The sequence below is a fragment of the Somniosus microcephalus genome, chromosome 3 (genome assembly GCF_052327205.1).
Source record: "Somniosus microcephalus isolate GS21.2 chromosome 3, FLI_Smic_1.0, whole genome shotgun sequence".
NCBI lineage: Eukaryota > Metazoa > Chordata > Chondrichthyes > Squaliformes > Somniosidae > Somniosus > Somniosus microcephalus.
The window spans coordinates 351,581,940-351,602,597 of NC_140989.1; the positions used below are offsets into that span (position 1 = coordinate 351,581,940).

At 44.6% G+C, this 20,658-nt stretch overlaps 1 protein-coding gene across 1 annotated transcript in view; it reads right to left on the reverse strand.

Annotated features, from left to right (window-relative positions):
- The window catches only part of LOC147122346 (volume-regulated anion channel subunit LRRC8C-like), a 71,388-nt gene that overhangs the window by 32,505 nt on the left and 18,225 nt on the right, over positions 1-20,658 (reverse strand). Inside the window, exons 2-3 of the mRNA XM_085983398.1 lie at positions 14,395-14,500; positions 8,720-8,862 (exon numbers count right to left, since the gene is read on the reverse strand). Coding sequence (XP_085839524.1) covers positions 8,720-8,857 — 138 coding nt within the window. The 5' untranslated portion in view covers positions 8,858-8,862; positions 14,395-14,500. The remainder of the gene's footprint in view (positions 1-8,719; positions 8,863-14,394; positions 14,501-20,658) is intronic.

Below are 20,658 nucleotides of genomic sequence, written 5' to 3' on the forward strand. Positions count from 1 at the left end.
ATGTTGGAAATTCTTGCAGATCTCTTGATGGTCTGTGGGCCTCTCCAAACATGTTTTCAGTTTCACTTTTAGGCAGAAAAGTTGTTTTAATAAAAAGAGGCAGAAGTCAGACAACTCCTTTGAAGGTTGGTCGGATAAACAGAGAAACAAGGGTAGAAATTCCTATTGGTGAAGTTAACGTACAAACATTCAACGCACAGGTGTTACATTTCTGTGGACACTAGAATTAACATCTGTTTATAAGTAATGGCCACAGGAATGTAGTACGAGCTCATTAAAATCGGTCACACGTGAGGTTCACTGATTGGAATTTCTACTCCATTCTGTCGTATAAAATGCATACCCACAGCTTGGCGGATACTGCAATTTAACATAAGAAATAGGAGCAGGAGTAGGCCATTTGGCCCTTCGAGCCTGCTCCGCCATTCACTAAGATCATGGCTAATCTTCCACCTCATCTCCACTTTCCTGCACTATCCTCATATCCCTTGATTCCCTTAATATTCAAAAATCTATCGATCTCTGTCTTGAATATACTCAAAGACTGAGCCTCCACAGCCCTCTGGCGTAGAGAATTCCAAAGACTCACCACCCTCTGAGTGAAGAAATTTCTCCTCGTCTCAGTTTGATCCCTTATTCTGAGACTGTGACCTCTGGTTCTAGACTCCCCAGCCAGGGGAAACATCCTTCCTGCATCTACCCTGTCAAGCCCTGTAAGAATTTTATATGTTTCATTGAGATCACCTCTCATTCTTCTGAACTCTAGAAAATATAGGCCTAGTCTACTCAATCTGTCCTCATAGCACAATCCCCCCATCCCAGGAACCAGTCTAGTGAACCTTCGTTGCACTCCCTCTATGGTAAGTATATCCTTCCTTAGGTAAGGAGACCAAAACTGTACACAATACTCCAGGTGTGGTCTCACCAGGGCCCTATATAATTGCAGTAAGATGTCTTTACTCTTATACTCAAATCCTCTTGTAATATAGGCCAACATACCATTTGGGGGCCAATTTGAGAACTGTCTGATATGACAATAGTTTGAGATATCTTAGGCTGGATTTTTCTGGCCCTGTTGGAAACATGGTGGTGTCGGACTTCCTCCCAATCTCGATGCCTCTCAACACCATTTCCTGGGGTGGGGGCCCTAGTGTTAGACGCTAGGCAGGCTCAAAGCATGAAACCTGTTCTTCCACTGCTGGGTTTAGCAGCTGCTGCAGCTTACAGGCCCAGAAACTGGGAAACTTGTCTGAAAAGGACAGAGAGAGTGAGAGCACAAGATGCTGGTTAAAGAGAAGATTAACACAATAGTAAGGAAGGATGATGTGGAATCTGTATGGGTAGAGCTGAGAAATACCAAGGGGCAGAAAATGTTAGTGGGAGTTGTATACAGACCCCCAAACAGTAATGCTAAGGTTGGGGATGGCATTAAATGGGAAATCAGAGATGCGTGCAATAAGGGCACAGCAGTTATCATGGGTGACTTTAATCTACATATTGATTGGGCTAACCAAATTAGTAACAATACTGTGGAGGAGGAATTCCTAGAGTGCATACGGGATGGTGTCCTGGACCAATATGTCAAGGAACTAACTAGAGATCAGGCCATCTTAGACTGGGTATTATGTAACGAAAAAGGATTAATTAGCAATCTTGTTCTGAGAGGCCCCTTGGGTCAGAGCGATCATAATATGATAGAATTCTTCATTAAGATGGAGCGTGAAGTAGTTGACTCAGAGACTAGGGTCCTGAATTTAAATAAAGGAAACTACGATGGTATGAGGCGCGAGTTGATTAGGATGGATTGGGGAACTTTACTTAAAGGGTTGACGGTGGATAGGCAATGGCAAACATTTAAAGATTGCATGGATGAACTACAGAAGACCTGGGTATCCCTGTTTGGCATAAAAATAAAACAAAAAAGGTGACTCAACCGTGGCTAACAAGGGAAATTAGGGACAGCATAAGATCCAAGGAGAGGACATATAAATTGGCCAGAACAAGCAGCAAAACTGAGGATTGGGAGCAGTTTAGGATTCAGCAAAGGAGGACAAAAGGATTAATTAAGAGGGGAAAATAGAGTATGAGAGTAAGCTTGTAGGGAACATAAAAACTGACTGTAAAAGCTTCTATAGATATGTGAAGAGAAAAAGATTGGTGAAGTCAAGCATAGGTCCCTTGCAGTCAGAATCAGGGGAATTTATAATGGGGAACAAAGAAATGGAAGACCAATTAAATACATACTTTGATTCTGTCTTCACAAAGGAGGACACAAATAACCTTCCAGAGATTTCGAGTAACATAGGGTCTAATGAGAGGGAGGAATTGAATGAAATCAGTATTTGTAGGGAAATGGTGTTAGGGAAATTGATGGGATTGAAGGCCGATAAATCCCCAGGGCCTGGTAATTTACATCCTAGGGTACTTAAGGAAGTGGCCCTAGAAATAGTAGATGCATTGCTGGTCATCTTCCAAAATTCTATAGACTCTGGAATAGTTCCCATGGATTGGAGGGTAGCTAATGTTACCCCACTATTTAAAAAAGGTGGTAGAGAGAAAACGGGGAATTATAGACCAGTAAGCCTGACATCGGTAGTGGGGATAATGCTAGAGTCCATTATAAAAGATGTAATAGCAGAGCACTTGGAAAATAGTGACAGGATTGGACAAAGTCAACATGGATTTACAAAAGGTAAATCATGCTTGACTAATCTACTGGAATCTTTTGAGGATGTAACTGGTAGAATAGATAAGGGAGAACCAGTGGATGTGGTGTATTTGGACTTTCAGAAGGCTTTCGATAAGGTCCCGCATAAGAGATTGGCGTGCAACGTTAAAGCACATGGCATTGGTGGTAAGGCACTGACTTGGATAGAGAACTGGTTGGCAGACAGGAAGCAAAGAGTTGGAATAAACGGGTCTTTTTCCGAGTGGCAGGCAGTGACTAGTGGGGTACCGTAGGGATCGGTGCTAGGACCCCAGCTATTCACAATATATATTAATAATCTAGACGAGGGAACTAGATGTAATATCTCCAAGTTTGCAGACGACACAAAGCTGGCTGGGCGTGTGTGCTGTGAGGAGGATGCAGAGAAAGTCCAGTATGATTTGGACAGGTTGGGTGATTGGGCAGATGCATGGCAGATGCAGTATAATGTGGATAAATGAGAGGTTATCCACTTTGGTGGCAAAAACAGGAAGACAGATTATTATCTGAATGGCAATAGATTGGGAAAAGGGGAAGTGCAACGAGACCTGGGTGTCCTTGTGCACCAGTCGCTGAAGGTAAGCATGCAGGTGCAGCAGGCGGTTAAGAAGGCAAATGGTATGTTGGCCTTCATAGCGAGAGGATTCGAGTACAGGAGCAAGGATTTCTTGCAGCAGTTGTACAGGGCCTTGATGAGACCACACCTTGAGTATTGTGTGCAGTTTTGGTCGCCTTATCTGAGGAAGGATGTTCTTGCCATGGAGGGAGTGCAGCGAAGATTCACCAGACTGATACCTGGGATGGCAGGAATGACGTATGAAGAGAGATTGGGTCGATTAGGCTTATATTCGCTAGAGTTCAGAAGAATGAGCGGGGATCTCATTGAAACTTATAAAATTCTAACAGGACTAGACAGACTAGATGCAGGAGGATGTTCCCGATGGCGGGGGAGTCCAGAACCAGGGGTCACAGTCTAAGGATATGCGGTAAGCCATTTAGGACTGAGATGAGGAGGAATTTCTTCACCCAGAGAGTGATGAACCTGTGGAATTCTCTATCACAGAAGGCAGTTGAGGCCAACTTATTAAATATATTCAAGAAGGAGTTAGATATATTTCTTAAGGCTAAAGGGATCAAGGGATATGGGGAGAAAGCAGGGACAGGGTACTGAATTTGGATGATCAGCCATGATCTCATTAAATGGCGGAACAGGCGCGAGGGGCCGAATGGCATACTCCTGCTCCTATCTTCTATGTTTCTATGTTTCTATGATGATTAAAATGGCAGAAGAAGGAACAACATCAGGGGTGTTTGCAGTGACCAAGTTCTTAAGGACAAGAAGAGACAAGCTCTTTGGCACCCAAGAGAGGAAGCCTCAGGAAACAGTGCAACAGTCAATAGGGAGTGAGGTGGCTCAGGAGTCAGTGGCATTTCAACTACCTCACAAGCAGCAATATAGCACTGGAAACATTTTAATGATCTCACAAGCTTTGGGAACATTTCCAAAGTCACCTGTTCCTCTCAAACATAATACACTTACTACATGTCAAGTCTCAAATTACTCATATACTGTGCTCCAAAATATTATTTTCTGAAAGAAATCTATCTAATTGCGTTTGATTGAATTAACACTATCTGCTTTCACCATCTTCATAGATTTACCACACACTAAAATACTGTTTCCACAGATTAGTTTTGAATTTACCCCCCTCCGTGTCCTTTGGTTCTGCTGTTCTGGTGAAACAGCTCATCATGGTCTCCATTATCTAGCCAGGGGAAACAATCTCTCAGCATCCACACTGTCAAGGCTGCTAAGAATTTTCTGTGACACATAGGGGTGAATTTTAACCCCCCAAAACGGGTGGGTTGGAATCGGGTGAGATTTTAAAATCTCAAACCCGACCCCCAGCCGTCTGCTTCTGGGTTTAACGGAGGCAGAACGGGGAGTGGGCAGCCAACCCATTCCCAGGAGGCGGGTTGGCCATTTAAATATAATGAAGCTGTGAGCCTCACTTTTCTTACAGATTTAACCCAGGCCAGCTGGGTTTCCTAGGCCTTGGGAAAGCCGGCAGCTCAAGGGAGGCGAGGTACAGCACTGCTTCTGGGCCAAGAGGAGCAGGAATGCTTTCCCCCCCCCCCCCCGCCGACCCGGCCCCCCACCGCTTAGCTTCCTCCCTGGCATCACACCCCCACCCATTATATCCCCACCCCCCCGATCGGTGATCGGATTCCCCCAGGGTTGTGCATCGGAACCCCCGCCCCCCACACACCCACTAGCAGCTGCAGGCTCCATACCTGCGACTCCCCGCCTGACTTCTGGGCGAGTATCCTGTAAAAAAAAAAAAATACACACACTGTGAAGTTAAAACTCCACCACGCGCGGGGAAACCAGGGGGAAAAATTGGGTTGCTTTGCACCTCCCACTAGCTCCCCCGGGGGGCGCCAACAGGCCACAAAGCCGCTGGCGTCCGGGCGCGGCAGTGCTAATGCCTTCTGCGAAATTCAGCGGGAGGTTAACCATAGCCGGTAGCGCCCCGCGGCACTGCACCGCCAGCGATGACATCATTGGCGTGCACAGCGCACCACTCGCAAACTTCAGTTGCGTCCCCGACCCATCGCCGAACGATATGTCCGACAGGGTCAGGGGGGCATTTTTGCAGTCGCAGCGGTGCAATTTTAAGGGCAGGTGTTGGGCGGCCATTTTTTTTGGCCGACTGCCGGCACCTGCCCCCTTTCCCTTTTTGATGCGGGGTGCCGGCCGCGATCGTGCAGCCCAGCATTCCTCTCGAGTGCTTGGCTGCTTTCCTGGCACCCCGCTCCCCGGTGGTCTAGCAGGGCCCCGGTGCACGCACCACTAGGCCCCGCCCCTTTAATCAGGGGAGGGAGGCCTGCAATACCGCGGCGCTACGTGCCGACGCGCATGGCTCCGTTGCATGTAGCGCCGCAATATTCAGTTGCAGCACCCCAGGAAGGAGGTGGAGCGCTTCCAGTAACGCCCCACCTCTTGCTTGGAGTGCTACCACTGAATTTTTGGCGCAGGGGTGCTAAAAATAGCGCCCTAGCGAAGTTAGCCAAAGGGGGCGCCACCGAATTTCTGTACCCCAGAACTTCTGGGTTTCCCAACCGAAACTCCACCCCTTCCGCTCAGAAAACCCGCCCCTGTCAATATCAAGGCCATAGACACTGATTTCCTCTGAGCACCCTCACAATTCGGTTCAAAAGTTCACTTACAGAATGGTCGATAATCTAGACCCAGCGTAGCAACTGACTAACATCACCACATTTCGCAGCATCCCCTTTCAAGCTCCTCAAATAGATGGAAATGTATTTTCTTGTAAAACGCGGTAGAGAGTCAGCACACTGTTCTCAAGTCGCTGTGTGAAATGACCCTGTCACAAACATCAACCAAACGAGTTGGAGCTTTTCCTCTCTACTGGCAAACAGCTGCAATCTTGCAGGGGCTGTAATGAGTCTTGTTCTCATCATATCTTTGTTTGTTTGTTTGTAAGCAGGCTTCGAGCCCTCTAAATTAACACGAGGCTCACCCACATCTTTCACTGCTCTGAAAATCCGCAGTAGCCCCAGAGCCCATTCATTCCCTTCTTTGGATGCACAACCCTTTGCTCCTATAAAATCGTTCAGGCCACAGGTATTAAGGAAATGTCGTATTTTCTGGGAGGTGTACAGTGACATTACACGGACTGGACATGTGTGCTTACGCTCCCCACATTGGGCAATGTTTGTTTTTAACCAAATGGTGCTCAGAGGATCAGATAACTAACAATAGGCTCATTAGGCTAAAAAGCATTTTGAAGAAAATTAATTTTCAATCGATTTGTTAAGTATCCCTTAAATTATAATTGAGCTCGTAGAAGGACACGTCATACAGCTTTTAGGAACTTGAGGCTTCAGTATTTCGTTTGACAAATTAGTCGAAACTCTTGCTCATGGACCAATCCTCACTACAAACAAAGATATTATTTGAACAGTCTCTAGATTTATGTGACCCAAACATGATTACAGCCGATTGCCAAGAAAGGGTAAGATTTCCTCTCCCTGGTCGATATTTGTAGCTTGGCCAATTGCGTAGCTATGGAGTTGGATGTGTATTGTATCTGTCTATCATTTTATAAGAAAATTATTATTTTAAAAAATCTAGTTAAGGAGTTTGCAAGGTACAGGTTATTAATCCCCTATCCGAAACCCTTGGGGCCAGATGTGTTTCGGAATTCGGAATTTTTCGGATTTCAGAACGGTAGGGGTATCTGCAGCTCTTTTTGACATTTTCACAGTGGAATTAAACTCAAAATCACAAAATAACAAAAAATATCAGCGAGCAGCAGACGCACGTGTGACTGGTAACATCGCTGAGACACAACTGACACCTCACACCTGCGTGGGTCAAGCATCGGCCGCGTCGGCTCATGTTTGGCGCCACTCGGGTCATGTCGTGCACACGAGTGACGCTCCATGAAAAAACTTTCGGTTTTCAGAGCTTTTCGAATTTCGGAATTGCGGATAAGGGACTGTGGACCTGTACATTAGGAATTGCTATCTTTAGCACAGCCCTATAGAAAACTCCAGCAGTTGTTGCTGTGTCTGTCTGGTGCCTGATAATTGTGTGCATGTATGGCCGGGGCTTCAATAGTCCCAACGATTGTTTACCTAGCTCTGATGGACGGGCCACGTCGTCTGCATGCCCGATATGAGACTCCCAAAGCAAGTGCTCTACTCGGAGCTCCGACACGGCAAGAGAGCCCCAGGTGGGCAGAGGAAACGCTTCAAGGACACCCTCAAAGCCGCCTTGAAAAAGTGTAACAACCCCACCGACACCTGGGAATCCCTGGCCCAAGACCGCACAAAGTGGAGGAGAAGCATCCGGGAAGGCGGCGAACACCTTGAGTCTCTTCGCCGGGAGCAAGCGGAAGCCATGCGCAAACAGCACCCCACCCACACCCGCCCCTTCAACCACCGTCTGCCCCACCTGTGACAGACTGTAGGTCCCGCATTGGACTCATCAGTCACCTGAGAACTCATTTTTAGTGTGGAAGCAAGTCATCCTCGGTTCCGAGGGACTGCCTAAGAGAAGACCTAGCTCTGTTCTATGACATAGAAAATAAATGTAAGAGACCCTAGATGCTGACAGTGAAGCAGTTTTGATAGCCATTGAACAGATGGTTTTTATTTAGTGTACGCTGTTAGTCCCCAACATATATTCCTGTTTATACGCCACAGAAGTGTTACAAATATTTAGGTCTTACCAGATGTTCTCTTGGGCAGCGTCATCATTAATCCCATTAGCAGACCTTGTGTCTCCTACCATCTGGAGTGAACCTTTTACTGCCCAATATTTACTTAAAATGATAGCAAGGCCCATGGATCATAATATAGAACCCCAGACAGATCCATCTTTCGGATGAGATGTTAAACCGAGGCCCCGTCTGCTCTCTCAGGTGGACACAAAAGATCCCACTATTTCGAAGGGGAGCAGGGGAGTTCTCCCCGGTGTCCTGGTCAATATTTATTCCTCAACCAACATCACCAAAAAACAGATTATCCAGTCATTATCTCATTGCTGTTTGTGGGAGCTTGCTGTGCGCAAAATGGCTGCCGCATTTCCCACATTACAACAATGACTACACTTCAAAAAGTGTTTAATTGGTCGCAAAGCGCACTGGGACACTGAGGTCATGAAAGGCGCTATATAAATGCAAGTCTTTCTTTCAAAAGCTCCCTACCAAGATCTAGAAGCCTTTAAGGCTCAATACGCACAAGTGACTGCCAGAAAAAAAACATCCCTCAAACCTCCATCCAGCTCGCTCTGACTGCAGGAAAATGGCCGCCTCCCGACTTGTATGGCAATTTGGCGGGACGTTACCCGTGGCGTTATTTTGGTCCTGCTGCTACCACCCCATTTTTAAGTGCAAACGGGGAGGTGGCGACACGAAAATAGCCCCCGGGAGGTGGGAGCAAAGAAATAGGTGATTAGCTCTACGGTCTTAGCAGACATACCTGTAGCGTGCACCCAAACACACCAATCATCAACATGGCGATGGCTATGTAGTCGGTAAAAACATCCCACCATGGCTTCAGTACTCTAAATGCAGGTTGATGGTCAGTAAACTGCTTAAACTCCGTGACTGGAATCATAGTTCCTGTCAAAATAATACATATTTAAAAAAAAAAATTAAAAATCTGTATAAGCATAAGAGAATACATATTTGTTAGTTGCTACATGGGAGTCTTACAACTGCAACTGAAGCTGAATTTGGACACTTAACCATTGAGCGGAAAGCTGGTTGTATTGTTCAGTTCCAAGAGTGCTAATGTCTGGGAGATACCTGTCTCATTAATACTAGGATGTTTGCTATTTTTGTGGTCTGGTAACTTCACTTACAGTACGATACTGCTGTGTATACACATAGGTATGGCTATATCATCCCACACGTACTGTCTGCCATGCAAAATGTCTTCTGGTTTAAGAAGCTATCCAGTTTAGGTGACCAGCTGCTAAAATGGTTTATTGCCTTCAGGAGTTCATGATTTGGGATACACAAGACTAAAGTGAGGCTTAGTACTTTACAACGGTGACTACACTTCAAAAGTACTTCATTGACTGTGAAGTGATTCTCAGTGTCCCGAGGGTGTGAATGGTGCTATATAAATGCAAGTTCTTTCTTAATCTTGGAAAGTTGGAATGTGAGAATTTCAAAGTTTGCCAGCATTGGTTCACCACAAGTAACCCCGCTTTAATTTAATTTTTCTGCGTGTTATATTAAAATAAGCGACTGACCTAGCTTGTGCATAGGCATACTGCTTTTTAATTTATGTTATCTTTGCTGCATGGATTAACTAACAGGTAAAAGGAGGCCTTTAATTAACATTCAATCGCAGTAACCTTATTAAGGTCTGATGAAGATGAGGAATGCGGGTTCTCCAGAGTCTAACCCAACTGCACCAGTTTGACATTTTCCCATTTCCCACACCAGCCATCCTGGGCTCACTGAATGTGTTTACCAATTTAGTGCAATTTGTTCCAGATCAGTGGCATTTTGTGCCGTGTGTCCATACCTAATAGGAAATGGATGATGACTGTCCAAACTAATTTCATGTAGGACCCTTACAGCCAGCAGACAGAGCAAACTTTAAACATTAGTTTGTATTTAAACCGGGTCCCGGAGAGTAAAGGCCCCTGTCTAACCCCCTACCCTACACCATTCCCTCTTTTACTCTACATTCTGTGACTTAATGTTTCATCTTTTTTTGACAGAGAACGGGATTCTATTTTATGTATTTGTTTCCTCTTGTTGCTTTTTAAATTTCTGAAATTTCTCCTCTCTCTCTGCCTGTTGTTACAGTTGACTTCCATTCTGTACGTCTACCTGATGGTATAACTTATTTTAAATTGAGCAGCTAAGGTGAATGGCCATGGGTCGTAGTGCAGGAGACCGCCAACATTGAAAGGAGTGAAACAGATGAGGCAAATCAGAAGTAGCGACTAGATGGTGTTAAGTATGGATTTTGAAAGCCTGAAGAATGTAAGGAGAAGGAAAGACTGAGAGTGGCAAGGGGACAGTCGGATGTAGGGAGGAGGGAGAGAATTTAGGATGGCACATGTGCAGCTTAAAAGAAACAAAAATGAAGGTTGATGGGAGCACTTACCATTGTCGTCATGATACAAGAGAGAGAAAAGAAAGATTGTGATATGCTTTTCCCTGTATCCTATCTAGGCATATACAAAAGATATTAGAAGAGTCTCTTCTGATAAGAACAGCAGCTCTCTCTTGGATGACCGCCTCAATGGATTAGTGAAGGGAGAAGATGTGTTTGACAAAAGAGAAGAAAAGAGGGAATCAAACATCTGGGTAGCAGCTTTAGTAATGGAAGAAATCTAAGAGTTCCATTTGTGGTTTGAGGAGCTAGTACGGCAAGGAATGTCGATGGATGAAGAACTGAGGATGGAGCCATTAGAGTCAGAGCTAGGAGCTGCTGATTGGGCTTGTGAGAGACTTGACAAAACTGTGCCTTAGGAGGGTTGAAAGAAAGAAGATTTTCATTATCCTACTGCAGGACATGGAGGAGCCAAGGATGTAGTGGTTCAGCCAATGCACTGAGAGCAATGGAGTTTGTAAGCACTTGACAGCATTAGATCTGAAGGAAGCTGATGAATTGTAGAGTGGAATCATCAGTAAAAGTGTGGACAGAGTTGGATGTTGAGTGGAGGAGGTCATTAATATGAAGAAGGAGCAGAGTGGCAGAGCAAGCCCTAGGAAACCCCTGGATTAAGAATCAGGTTTCCATCAAAGATAGAGTAATTTCAGAGGAAATTAGATAACAATGAACATTGGTGAGAGACTAGTCAATGGTAACTTGTTCAGAAGTGCATGATGCCAAACTCTGTCAGATGATTTACAGATGTCCAAGGCAAGAACAGATGATTCGCGGACATATTTAAGAACAGAGTTCCACAGACGTGTAACATTGGTAACAAGATCATGAGTGAAAAGGCCATGACAAAAATCACACTGGTGATCATGGAACAGACCAGGAATTTTCAAGCTGACGAATAATTGGAGAGTTAGCAGCCGGTTCCACAGAAAGTACCTGTGTAAGGGCTATAATGTGGTAGCTGGTAAGGTAAGGAGGACAATTGTTCTCAGTGTGAGCAAAAGCAAAGTTCCAAGGAGAAGAAGAGGCGGACTGACGATAAGAGAGATTAAAGACAGCCTCGGACAAAGATATGTTCAGGAGCACACTTCTTGAGTATGATGTGAGCATTACTTTCAGGACCTTAATGGAAACCAGAGAGCAGATGATCTGGAGAGAGCTGGCAGGGTCAAATCTTGATGTCGGTCATATTGGCAGCGAAGAAGGGAGCGATGGAAGAAGGTTCTTTACCAAGATCATCGCGATTAGAGTTGGAGGTGAAAAGTGAACTACATTCATGAGCACCAGTACGTCTTGCATCTCTATGGCATGGTGCATGAATCCACCAGCATGATGCCCAGCCCCGATCTTTTAATTCCATTTTTGTAGCCTCCTCTGCTAAAGGTGATGTATCATGTTGGGAGTATGCTTCTAAGGGTGTTGATAGCCTCTAGTATCTTGCAAATCATGATCCCTGACAATGTGTGTCAGAAGGATATTTGCATCTGGGGTGGGGGGGGGTGGCATTACAACTGAGCCTGATCCTGCCCTCACTCAACATCCCAACACCCATGTAAACATACACACTCCAGGCATCACTGAATTATCATCAGAAACAGGGACCCAAGGAGACTTTTATCGTCTTCCTAGAGCTAAGGACACAGAGCTTAACTGTAGGGCATCTCCCCCCACCTCCTCCCCATCAAGGCGGAGTTTAGCAAACTCAGCACAGACCAGAAACACCTCCGTTCAGTCCGTAAGGGTGACCCCGAGCTTCCGGTCGCCTGTCACTTTAATTCTCCGCTCCACTCCCACTCTGACCTCTCTGTCCTCGGCCTCTTACACTGTTCCAATGAAGCTCAACGTAAGCTCGAGGAGCAGCACCTCATCTTTCGATTAGGCACTTTACAGCCTTCTGGACTCAACATTGAGTTCAACAATTTCAGATCATAACCTCGGCCCCATCTCTTTTTTTCCCCTTTTTTTTCGCTCTCTCACATGGCAGCTGTCGATCATCCTGCCATTGCCATTTACACCTCATCTAGAGTCATCTTTTGTTTCTTAACTTGTCCCATTACCATCTCCTTTTGCCTTGCACCATCATCCCTTTTGTCTCTTAATCTCTCCTGCCTTCCATCCTATCACAGACCCTCCCTTTTGTTCTTTCCTCCCTCCCCCCTTTCCCTGCCCCTACACTTGCTTAAAAACCTGTTCCATCTCCAACTTTTTCCAGTTCTGACGAAGGGTCATCGACCTGAAACGTTAACTCTGTTTCTCTCTCCACAGATGCTGCCTGACCTGCTGAGTATTGCCAGCATTTTCTGTTTTTATTCCAGATTAGTCTGTGATGTTCCTAGTCTGCAGTGCTCAGTACCATACACCCCACATTTATTCCACTGTTTGCAGCACACTGCAGTAGTGGCTTTTTCTCACTGATTTTCATTCCCACGACTTTCATTCATAAACATTCTTGATTAAAGATCAGGGAATGCCAGTATTCTTTCAGTATGTGTATTTTGCTGTTCTTTCCTTTTAAAAGGTCTCGGATACTGTAGCATGCACAACGAAACAGAGTCGCAAGTACGCACGTGGGACCGACATCTAGCGATTAGATGCAAATGGTTTCCAATCTGCCAAAAAGAAAAATAAATAAAATAAAAATCTTTTAAGAATAAAACCCAGAATAAATCTAAAAGTAGGGGCCACAACTTGTACAGAATTGGAAATTCTGCCTTATTCTTTTTGAAATTAGCCGACAGATAGATTATAGCCTCAAATGGTAGAAGGGCATTTTCCTCATCCAATGAAATTTTAAGTTGTGACGTTAAGAGATGGATCTCCATCACTTCATTCTTGCCAATAGTATCTGACAATGTCTTCATTCTGCAATGAATTTTTAAGGCACTCCCATCCTCTGATGTAATCCCAGTGCTATTTAGTACTACTGCTTTTTACAGTTTTTGCAATTTTGGTCCTGTGACTGTCCTTTAAAAAAAAGCTTACTTGACCTATCCATTAATTTGGATTCAGAAGATCTATCCAAGGGAAAATCTTAATTGGAAACTTGCATGTTTAGTCACAAAGCAGAACTCTGATTCAGCAATTTTTTCCCCCAATATTAAGTCAAGTCAGACCGAGAAACTATTTTCCATTTCAGGCACCCAGTGTCAGTATAAAGCATTCCCAAGTCAAGTATGACATGATAGCAAAACACTGCAGATGCTGGAAATCCGAAATAACAACAGAAAATGCTGGAAAAACTCAGCAGGCCAGGCAACATCCGTGGAGAGAGAAATAGAGTCAACGTTTCAGGTCGAAACCGGAGTGGGCCTTTGGCGTAGCGGTAGCATTCCCGCCGCTGGGCCAGAAGGTGTAGGGTTTCGAACCCCACTCCAGACAGTCCCGGCAAGTGGAGTCAGAGCTCCGGCTCTAAATTCTGGGGTGACATCCAGCGGGATACTTGCGTCCGTGGGTGTGGGTGCCCCCCCCCCCCCTCGTATGGGTTGTGGGAACCCGTAAAACCCTCCCGCCATAGGACTAACCACCCTAATGGCTGGTATGAAGATGGTTACGGTCACAGAAGGAGCGTTAAACGCGGCCAGAAATCCTTCCACCACTTCATACAGTTCCCCAAAAAGGGAACAGTGTGTGAAGACACGAAAGACAGACAGGTCGAAACCCTTCGTCAAGACTTACAGTCTTGTCAGTCTTGACAAAGGGTTCACCTGAAACGTTGACTCTATTTTCTCTCTACGGATGTTGCCTGGCCTGCTGAGTTTTTCCAGCATTTTCTGTTATTTCAAGTATGACATGGTTAGGTGCAGAGTAAAACGCCTTCTACTCTGGTTCCAGACTGTTGGAACTCATTTCATACAGGACCCCTGAAGCCGGCTTTCATCCAATCAGCCTGGGCTGTACTTGAGCTCTAACCCCAGTGGAGAAAGAACAGTTTCTAACCCACTGCACCAACCAGCCGCTCGCCAGACTCCAGTGTTACTAAACCCAGTCTGTATACAATTTTAAACATGTTTGACACTTACCTACAAATGAAGTATTGTTTCTAGCAACAGTGGCCAAAAGGAGATGATGTTTAATTCTATAAATCTGATTTTTCTAGATCTCCAGCATGAACAGACTAATCAAAACCTGAAAAACACAAAAGTGCAAATTTCTGGTAAAGCTGCTAGAGCGATGGAAAAATACATAGTGCAATAAAAATCCAGCTGACATTTGGCTCAAATACAGTTTAGACTGAAAAGCATTTACAGCTAATGCTCAGAATAGCTGTGGTGTGATCTAATTTTTGTATAATCATACATAATCATAGAAGTCACACAACACCAGGTTATAGTCCAACAGCTTTATTTGAAATCACAAGCTTTCGGAGCGCTGCTCCTTCGTCAGGTGAAGTGGAGAGATGCATAAAGACACAGCTTATATAGTCAGAGAATAATGTCAGATGTTTACAGGTAATCTTTCCAACTGCCATTTATCACACCTCGGCAGAGAGATAATCACAGCAATCAAAGCTTGTGATTTCAAATAAAGCTGTTGGACTATAACCTGGTGTTGTGTGACTTCTTATATTTGTCCACCCCAGTCCAACTCCGGCATCTCCACACCATACATAATCATAGAATGATACAGCACAGAAGGAGGCCATTCAGCCCATTGTGTCGGCTTTTTGAAAGAGCTATTCAATTAGTCCCACTCTCCTGCTCTTTCCCATAGCCCTGCAATTTTTTCCCCTTCAAGTTTTTATCCAATTCCCTTTTGAAAGTTATTATTGAATCTGCTTCCACCACCCTTTCAGGCAGTGCATTCCAGATCATAACAACTCGCTGCGTAATTTATTTTTTCAATGTCACCTCTAGTTCTTTTCCAAATTACCTTAAATCTGTGTCCTCTGGTTACTGACCCTTCTGCCATTGGAAACAGTTTCTCCTTCTATCAAAACCCTTCATGATTTTGAACACCTCTATCAAATCTCCCCTTAACCTTCTCTGCTTGAAACAGAACAACCCCAGTTTCTCTAGTCTCTCCACGTAACCAAAGTCTTTCATCCCTGGTAGCATTCTAGTAAATCTCCTCTGCACCCTCTCTAAGGCCTCGACATCCTTCCTGAAGTGTGGTGCTCAGAATTGGCCACAATTTTCCAGCTAGGGCCTAACCGGTCTTTTAGCATAATGTCCTTGTTTTTATACTCAATGGCCCATAATTTCTGATAGGAGGCTTCCTGCGTGCGGATGCCTCCCATCAGGAAAAAAATCTACGCCCTTACCCGAGGGCTCCCGAGGTGCGGCCATTTCCGATCCTGGGCCTCTCCTGGTGTGCGCGCAAAGGCCCAGGTATCCCAGGGGCGCAGGCGGTTCGCAAGTGTCCCTGGGATCACGTGGGCCAGGCGAGGCAATGGGAGAAGGGAATCCCCCTTCATACTTTTGACAGGTAGACCCGTCAAAAGTATGAATGGGGATCATTGAAAAAGTCATCAAAATATTAAATAAATTTTTTAAAAACCATCAAGTTTTTAAAATGAGTTAAAATTACATTAAATTAAATATTTTAAACAAAAATTTAATTTTTTGAAAAAAAATTAAAGTTTTTTACGGGGCTAAAAATAAACTTACCTTTTTAAAAAGTTTTACATTATAAATTAGTGAAAAAAAAAATATTTTTTAACTTTTTTAAACTGTCATGCTGGTAAAAGCAGGCCTTCCGTCTACTTTTACCAAGCGTAAGATTTTTAAGGGTTTTCAGCGGACGGAGGTTGTGCAGAAAGCGGAACTCTCCCCCCGCAGAGGCCCTTCTCCAGGGCAGGCGGAGGATCTGTCAAGAGGATTCTTGACAGATCGGAAGTGCAGGTTTTCAGCGCATGCGCTTCGCACTTGCAAGGTCCCTACGGGTGTGTACACAACTCGTACACACCCGTAGGGATCGGAAATTATGGGCCATTGGCTCTGTTAATAAAGCCAAGAATCTCGTGAGCCTTTTTAACAACCATCTCAACTTGCCCTTCCACCTTCAAAGACTTGTGCACATACATCCCCAGGTCTCTCTATTCCTGCACCCCCTTTAAAATTGTACCATTTAGTTTATACAACCTCTCCTCATTCTTTCCTACCAAAATGAAGCACGTAACACTTCTCTACATTAAATTTCACTTGCCATGTATCTGCCCATTTCACCAGTCTGTGTCCTCTTGAAGTCTATCACTATCCTCCTCACTGTTTACTACATTTCCGAATTTCATGTCATCTGAAAACTTTGAAATTAGCCCTGTATACCCAAGTCCAGGTCATTAATATATATCAAAAAGAGCACTGGTCCTAATACCGATCCCTGGGGAACACCACTGTATACTTCCCTCCAGTCTGAAAAACAACTGTTCACCACTACTCTCTGCTTCCTGTCTTTCTTTAGTCTTTACCCTCTGCTTTCTGTCCCATAGCCAATTTTGTATCCATGCTGCCACTGTCCCTTTAATCCCCTGGGCTTTAATTTTGCTAACAAGTCTATTATGTGGTACTTTGTCGAAGGCCTTTTAAAAGTCCATATACACAACATCAACCACACTACCCTCATCAACCCTCTCCGTTACTTCATCAAAGGAACTCAATCAAATCAGTCAAACCCAATTTGACTTTAACAAATCCATGCTAGCTTTCATTTATCAACCCAATCTGTGCTGATACAAAGTAAAATAGTAACATAGTAGTTCTGAGCTTTACCAGGCAGCACGGTGGCATAGTGGTTAGCACTGTTGCCTCACAGCGCCAGGGACCCGGGTTCAAATCCGGCCTCGGGCGGCTGTCTGTGTGGAGTTTGCACATTCTCCCCGTGTTTGCGTGGGTTTCCTCCGGGTGCTCCGGTTTCCTCCCACAGTCCAAAGATGTGCGGGTTAGGTTGATTGGCTATGATAAATTGACCCTTAGTGTTAGGGGGATTAAATACGTGGGGTTACGGGGATAGGGTGGGATGTGTGTTGGTGTAGGGGTTACGGGGATCGGGTGGGATATGCGTCGGTGCAGGCTCGATGGGCCGAAATGGCCTCTATCTGCACTGTGGGGTTTCTGTGATTCTGTGATTGGGCCATCTAGCCTACCCGCCTAAATCTCCCTTTAGTTTCCTTACCACCACTCTGGAATAAATAGCCCAGAATCCTAAGGAAGAGTTTATACCTGAAATGTCATCTGACGTGTTCTCTCAACAGCTGCTGCCAGGGGCAGAATGGTTCCGTCAAAAGTGTGTCGGATTCTTCAGGATTCTCACGGCAAAAGTGGGCGGCGATAGCACAGCGTTATGGAACCATTCATTGGGGGGGGGGGGGGTGGTGGTGGTTGCGGGGAAGGGGAAGGGTGGAAGGAAGGCACTCGGGAAATCTTCCAATTTCCTACATGGCCAGTCCACTCCTGGATGCTGCCTGACCTGCTGAGTGTCTCCAGCATTTTCAGTTTTTAGCCCAGAATCCTATTCAAGAACAGGAATCCTCACTGATAATCTCTTTCATAATTCTATCACCCGCTGATGAAAACAAGTTGCCGCAATTTCCTGTTTTCTTTTATTCCCTTTACTTTCAAACAAACAGTTAGACAATCCAATCAAACTAGAAATGAGCGCTGATGATAATGCACACACTGCACTGGTGTGTGGAACAACAGAATGTGCAAAGTCAGGTTTGATTCTTCATCCACTCCACAGAATTCTTAATCTCAATCATGCCGTCATGGAAAGATGTGGAGTGGAGAACAGATGTCTCCCTCCTGGGAGAGAAGTGGAAGTAAAATTAGAGGGCACTTCTGTCAAAGTAGCGGCCAACTGAAGAACAGCAATATCAGAGACCTTGGGTGAGTTATCTGCCCACCCTGTTGGCTGCACAAGGTATGCAGCTTGACAAGAACTGTTTAGGAAAGAATATGTTTTCTTTGAATTCAGTTAAGTGTCTGCTGTCATGTGCAGAAACCCATCACAATGCTCAAGAGTCTCCAAAGTAAATTAGCAGGAAACCCCTCTAAGTAAGTTGCCTCGCACCATCATCCCTTCTGTCATTTAATCACTCCTGCCCTCCACAGTATCAGACCTTTCCCTTTTGTTCTTTTCCTGCCCTCCTTTTCCCTGGCTCTGTACCTGCTTAAAAGCTGTTCATCTCCAACATCTTCCAGTTCTGACGAAAGGTCATCGACTTGAAACGTGAACTCTCTTTCTCTCCACAGATGCTGCCTGAACTGCAGAGTGTTTCCAGCATTTTCTGATTTTATTGCATATTTCCAGCAGTATTTTTGCTTTTGTGTAAGTAGAGTTTCTCTTTGCTTGATAGAGTGAAGATTCACTTCCTGTTGGGACCCCCCCCCCCACTTACTTAAGCCCAGAGAACTAAAGAGTAAGTTGACATGGCCAAGGCTTAATGATCCTGAAGCGTGTTCAGGGTACAGCTGCGGTCTAACCCACTAAAACCGCACAGTTTGGCAGCACGGAGCACTGGTAAACCTCCCACTGTTTCAACTGATTGGAAAGAAATTCCATAGATTTACTACCCTCTGAGTGAAGAAGTTTCTCCTCATCTCAGTTTTGAAAGGGCAGCCCCTTATTCTAAGATTATGCCCCCTAGTTCTAGTCTCACCCATCAGTAGAAACATCCTCACCGCATCCACCCGATCAAGCCCCCTCACAATCTTATATGTTTCGATAAGATCGCCTCTCATTCTTCTGAACTCCAATGAGTAGAGTCCCAACCTACTCAACCTTTCCTCATACGTCATTTCTAGCACAAAACAAGGCTAGCTTAGAGTGGTAAAAATAATTAAATTAAGACTGCAGTACACAACATCTGCTGTCAGACCGGAGTCCAACCAGCACAAAGGTGCCATGGCACAGAAGCTCTGCACATCAGAAGAAGCGATCAAAAAAGATATAAAGATATTGAAGATAGAAAGGGGGGAGATAATTGCTAAACTAATCAAACTTAGTGGTCCAGTTGCATATTAAAATAAGCCAGGGAACAGATAGCAGAGGCAGAATTACATATATATAAAAATTCATTAGAAAAGGGAATAGTGTCAGAGGGCTGGTGGACAGCTAATGCGATTCCTGTATTTAAAAAGGGAGCTAGAACAAGTCCAGGGAACTACAGACCAATTAGTTTAACGTCAGTGGTAGGAAAGATAATGGAATCCTTACTCAAAGATGTAACAGAAAAACATCGAGACACTGAAAATATAATAAAGAGTAGTCAGCACGGATTTCAAATGGGATGGTCGTGCTCGACCAGCCTTATTGTGCTCTTTGAAGATGTAACAGAAAGGGTAGATAAGGGTAATGCAGCAGACGTAATATATTTGGATTTCGAAAAGGCCTTCAATAAGCTACACCACAGAAGACTCATGATTAAGCTTAGAACATGTGGAGTCAGGGGGCAAGTAGCAAACTGGCTACAAAAGAGAAAACAGAGAGTAGGGGTTAAAGGTAGTTACTCCGATTGGCAAATGGTGGGGAGTGGTGTTCCACAAGCATCGGTGCTGGGACTACGGTTGTTTACCATTTACATAATGGATTTGGACTCGGGAATTGGTAGTACAATTTCAAAATTTGCGGCTGACATCAAGTTGGGGGGGGGGTGTAGGAATGGCTAGATTCCTAACTAAAGGACTGAGGTCGAGTCAGTTTATCAAACAAACGATGTTTAATACTAATCAACAGATTTTAAAACGAAAACACAGGAGAACTACATTACAGGTCTGTACTCTTTGCTGGCTCCACGAGGACTGGCTAGGGCGGCTCCCCAGCCTGACGTCATGACATCATCACGTTTTCCCGCCGTTGGAGGATCACGTGATCAACGTGATGACGTCATCGCGTTTGGTCTCATTCTTAAAGGGACCGCGCTATGCACATGCAATGATATGAACAAAGATACAGATTTATTCTGTAGCTAATAATTTGTTAAAGATAATTATGTACATTAGATCAGAGTCCCCCTGGTGGCTCCGCCACAGGGGTATAGTTAATACAGAGGAGGACTGCAACAAAATACAGGAAGACATTAATAAACTTGCTGAATGGGCGTGTAATTGGTAAATTAACTTCAATATAAATAAGTGCAAGGTAATACATTTTGGTAGGAAGAATAAGGAGACCACATACTCCTTGAAAATAAGTGTCCCTCTACCCTATTTAGACAGAGGACAGAGGAATAAAAACAAAAAAAGGGGGATTTGGGGATACAGAAAAGTCAATAAAAGTAGCAATGCAGGTTAATAAGGCCATAAAAAAGCAAACAAAGCACCTTATTCCATTTCTAGAGGGATAGA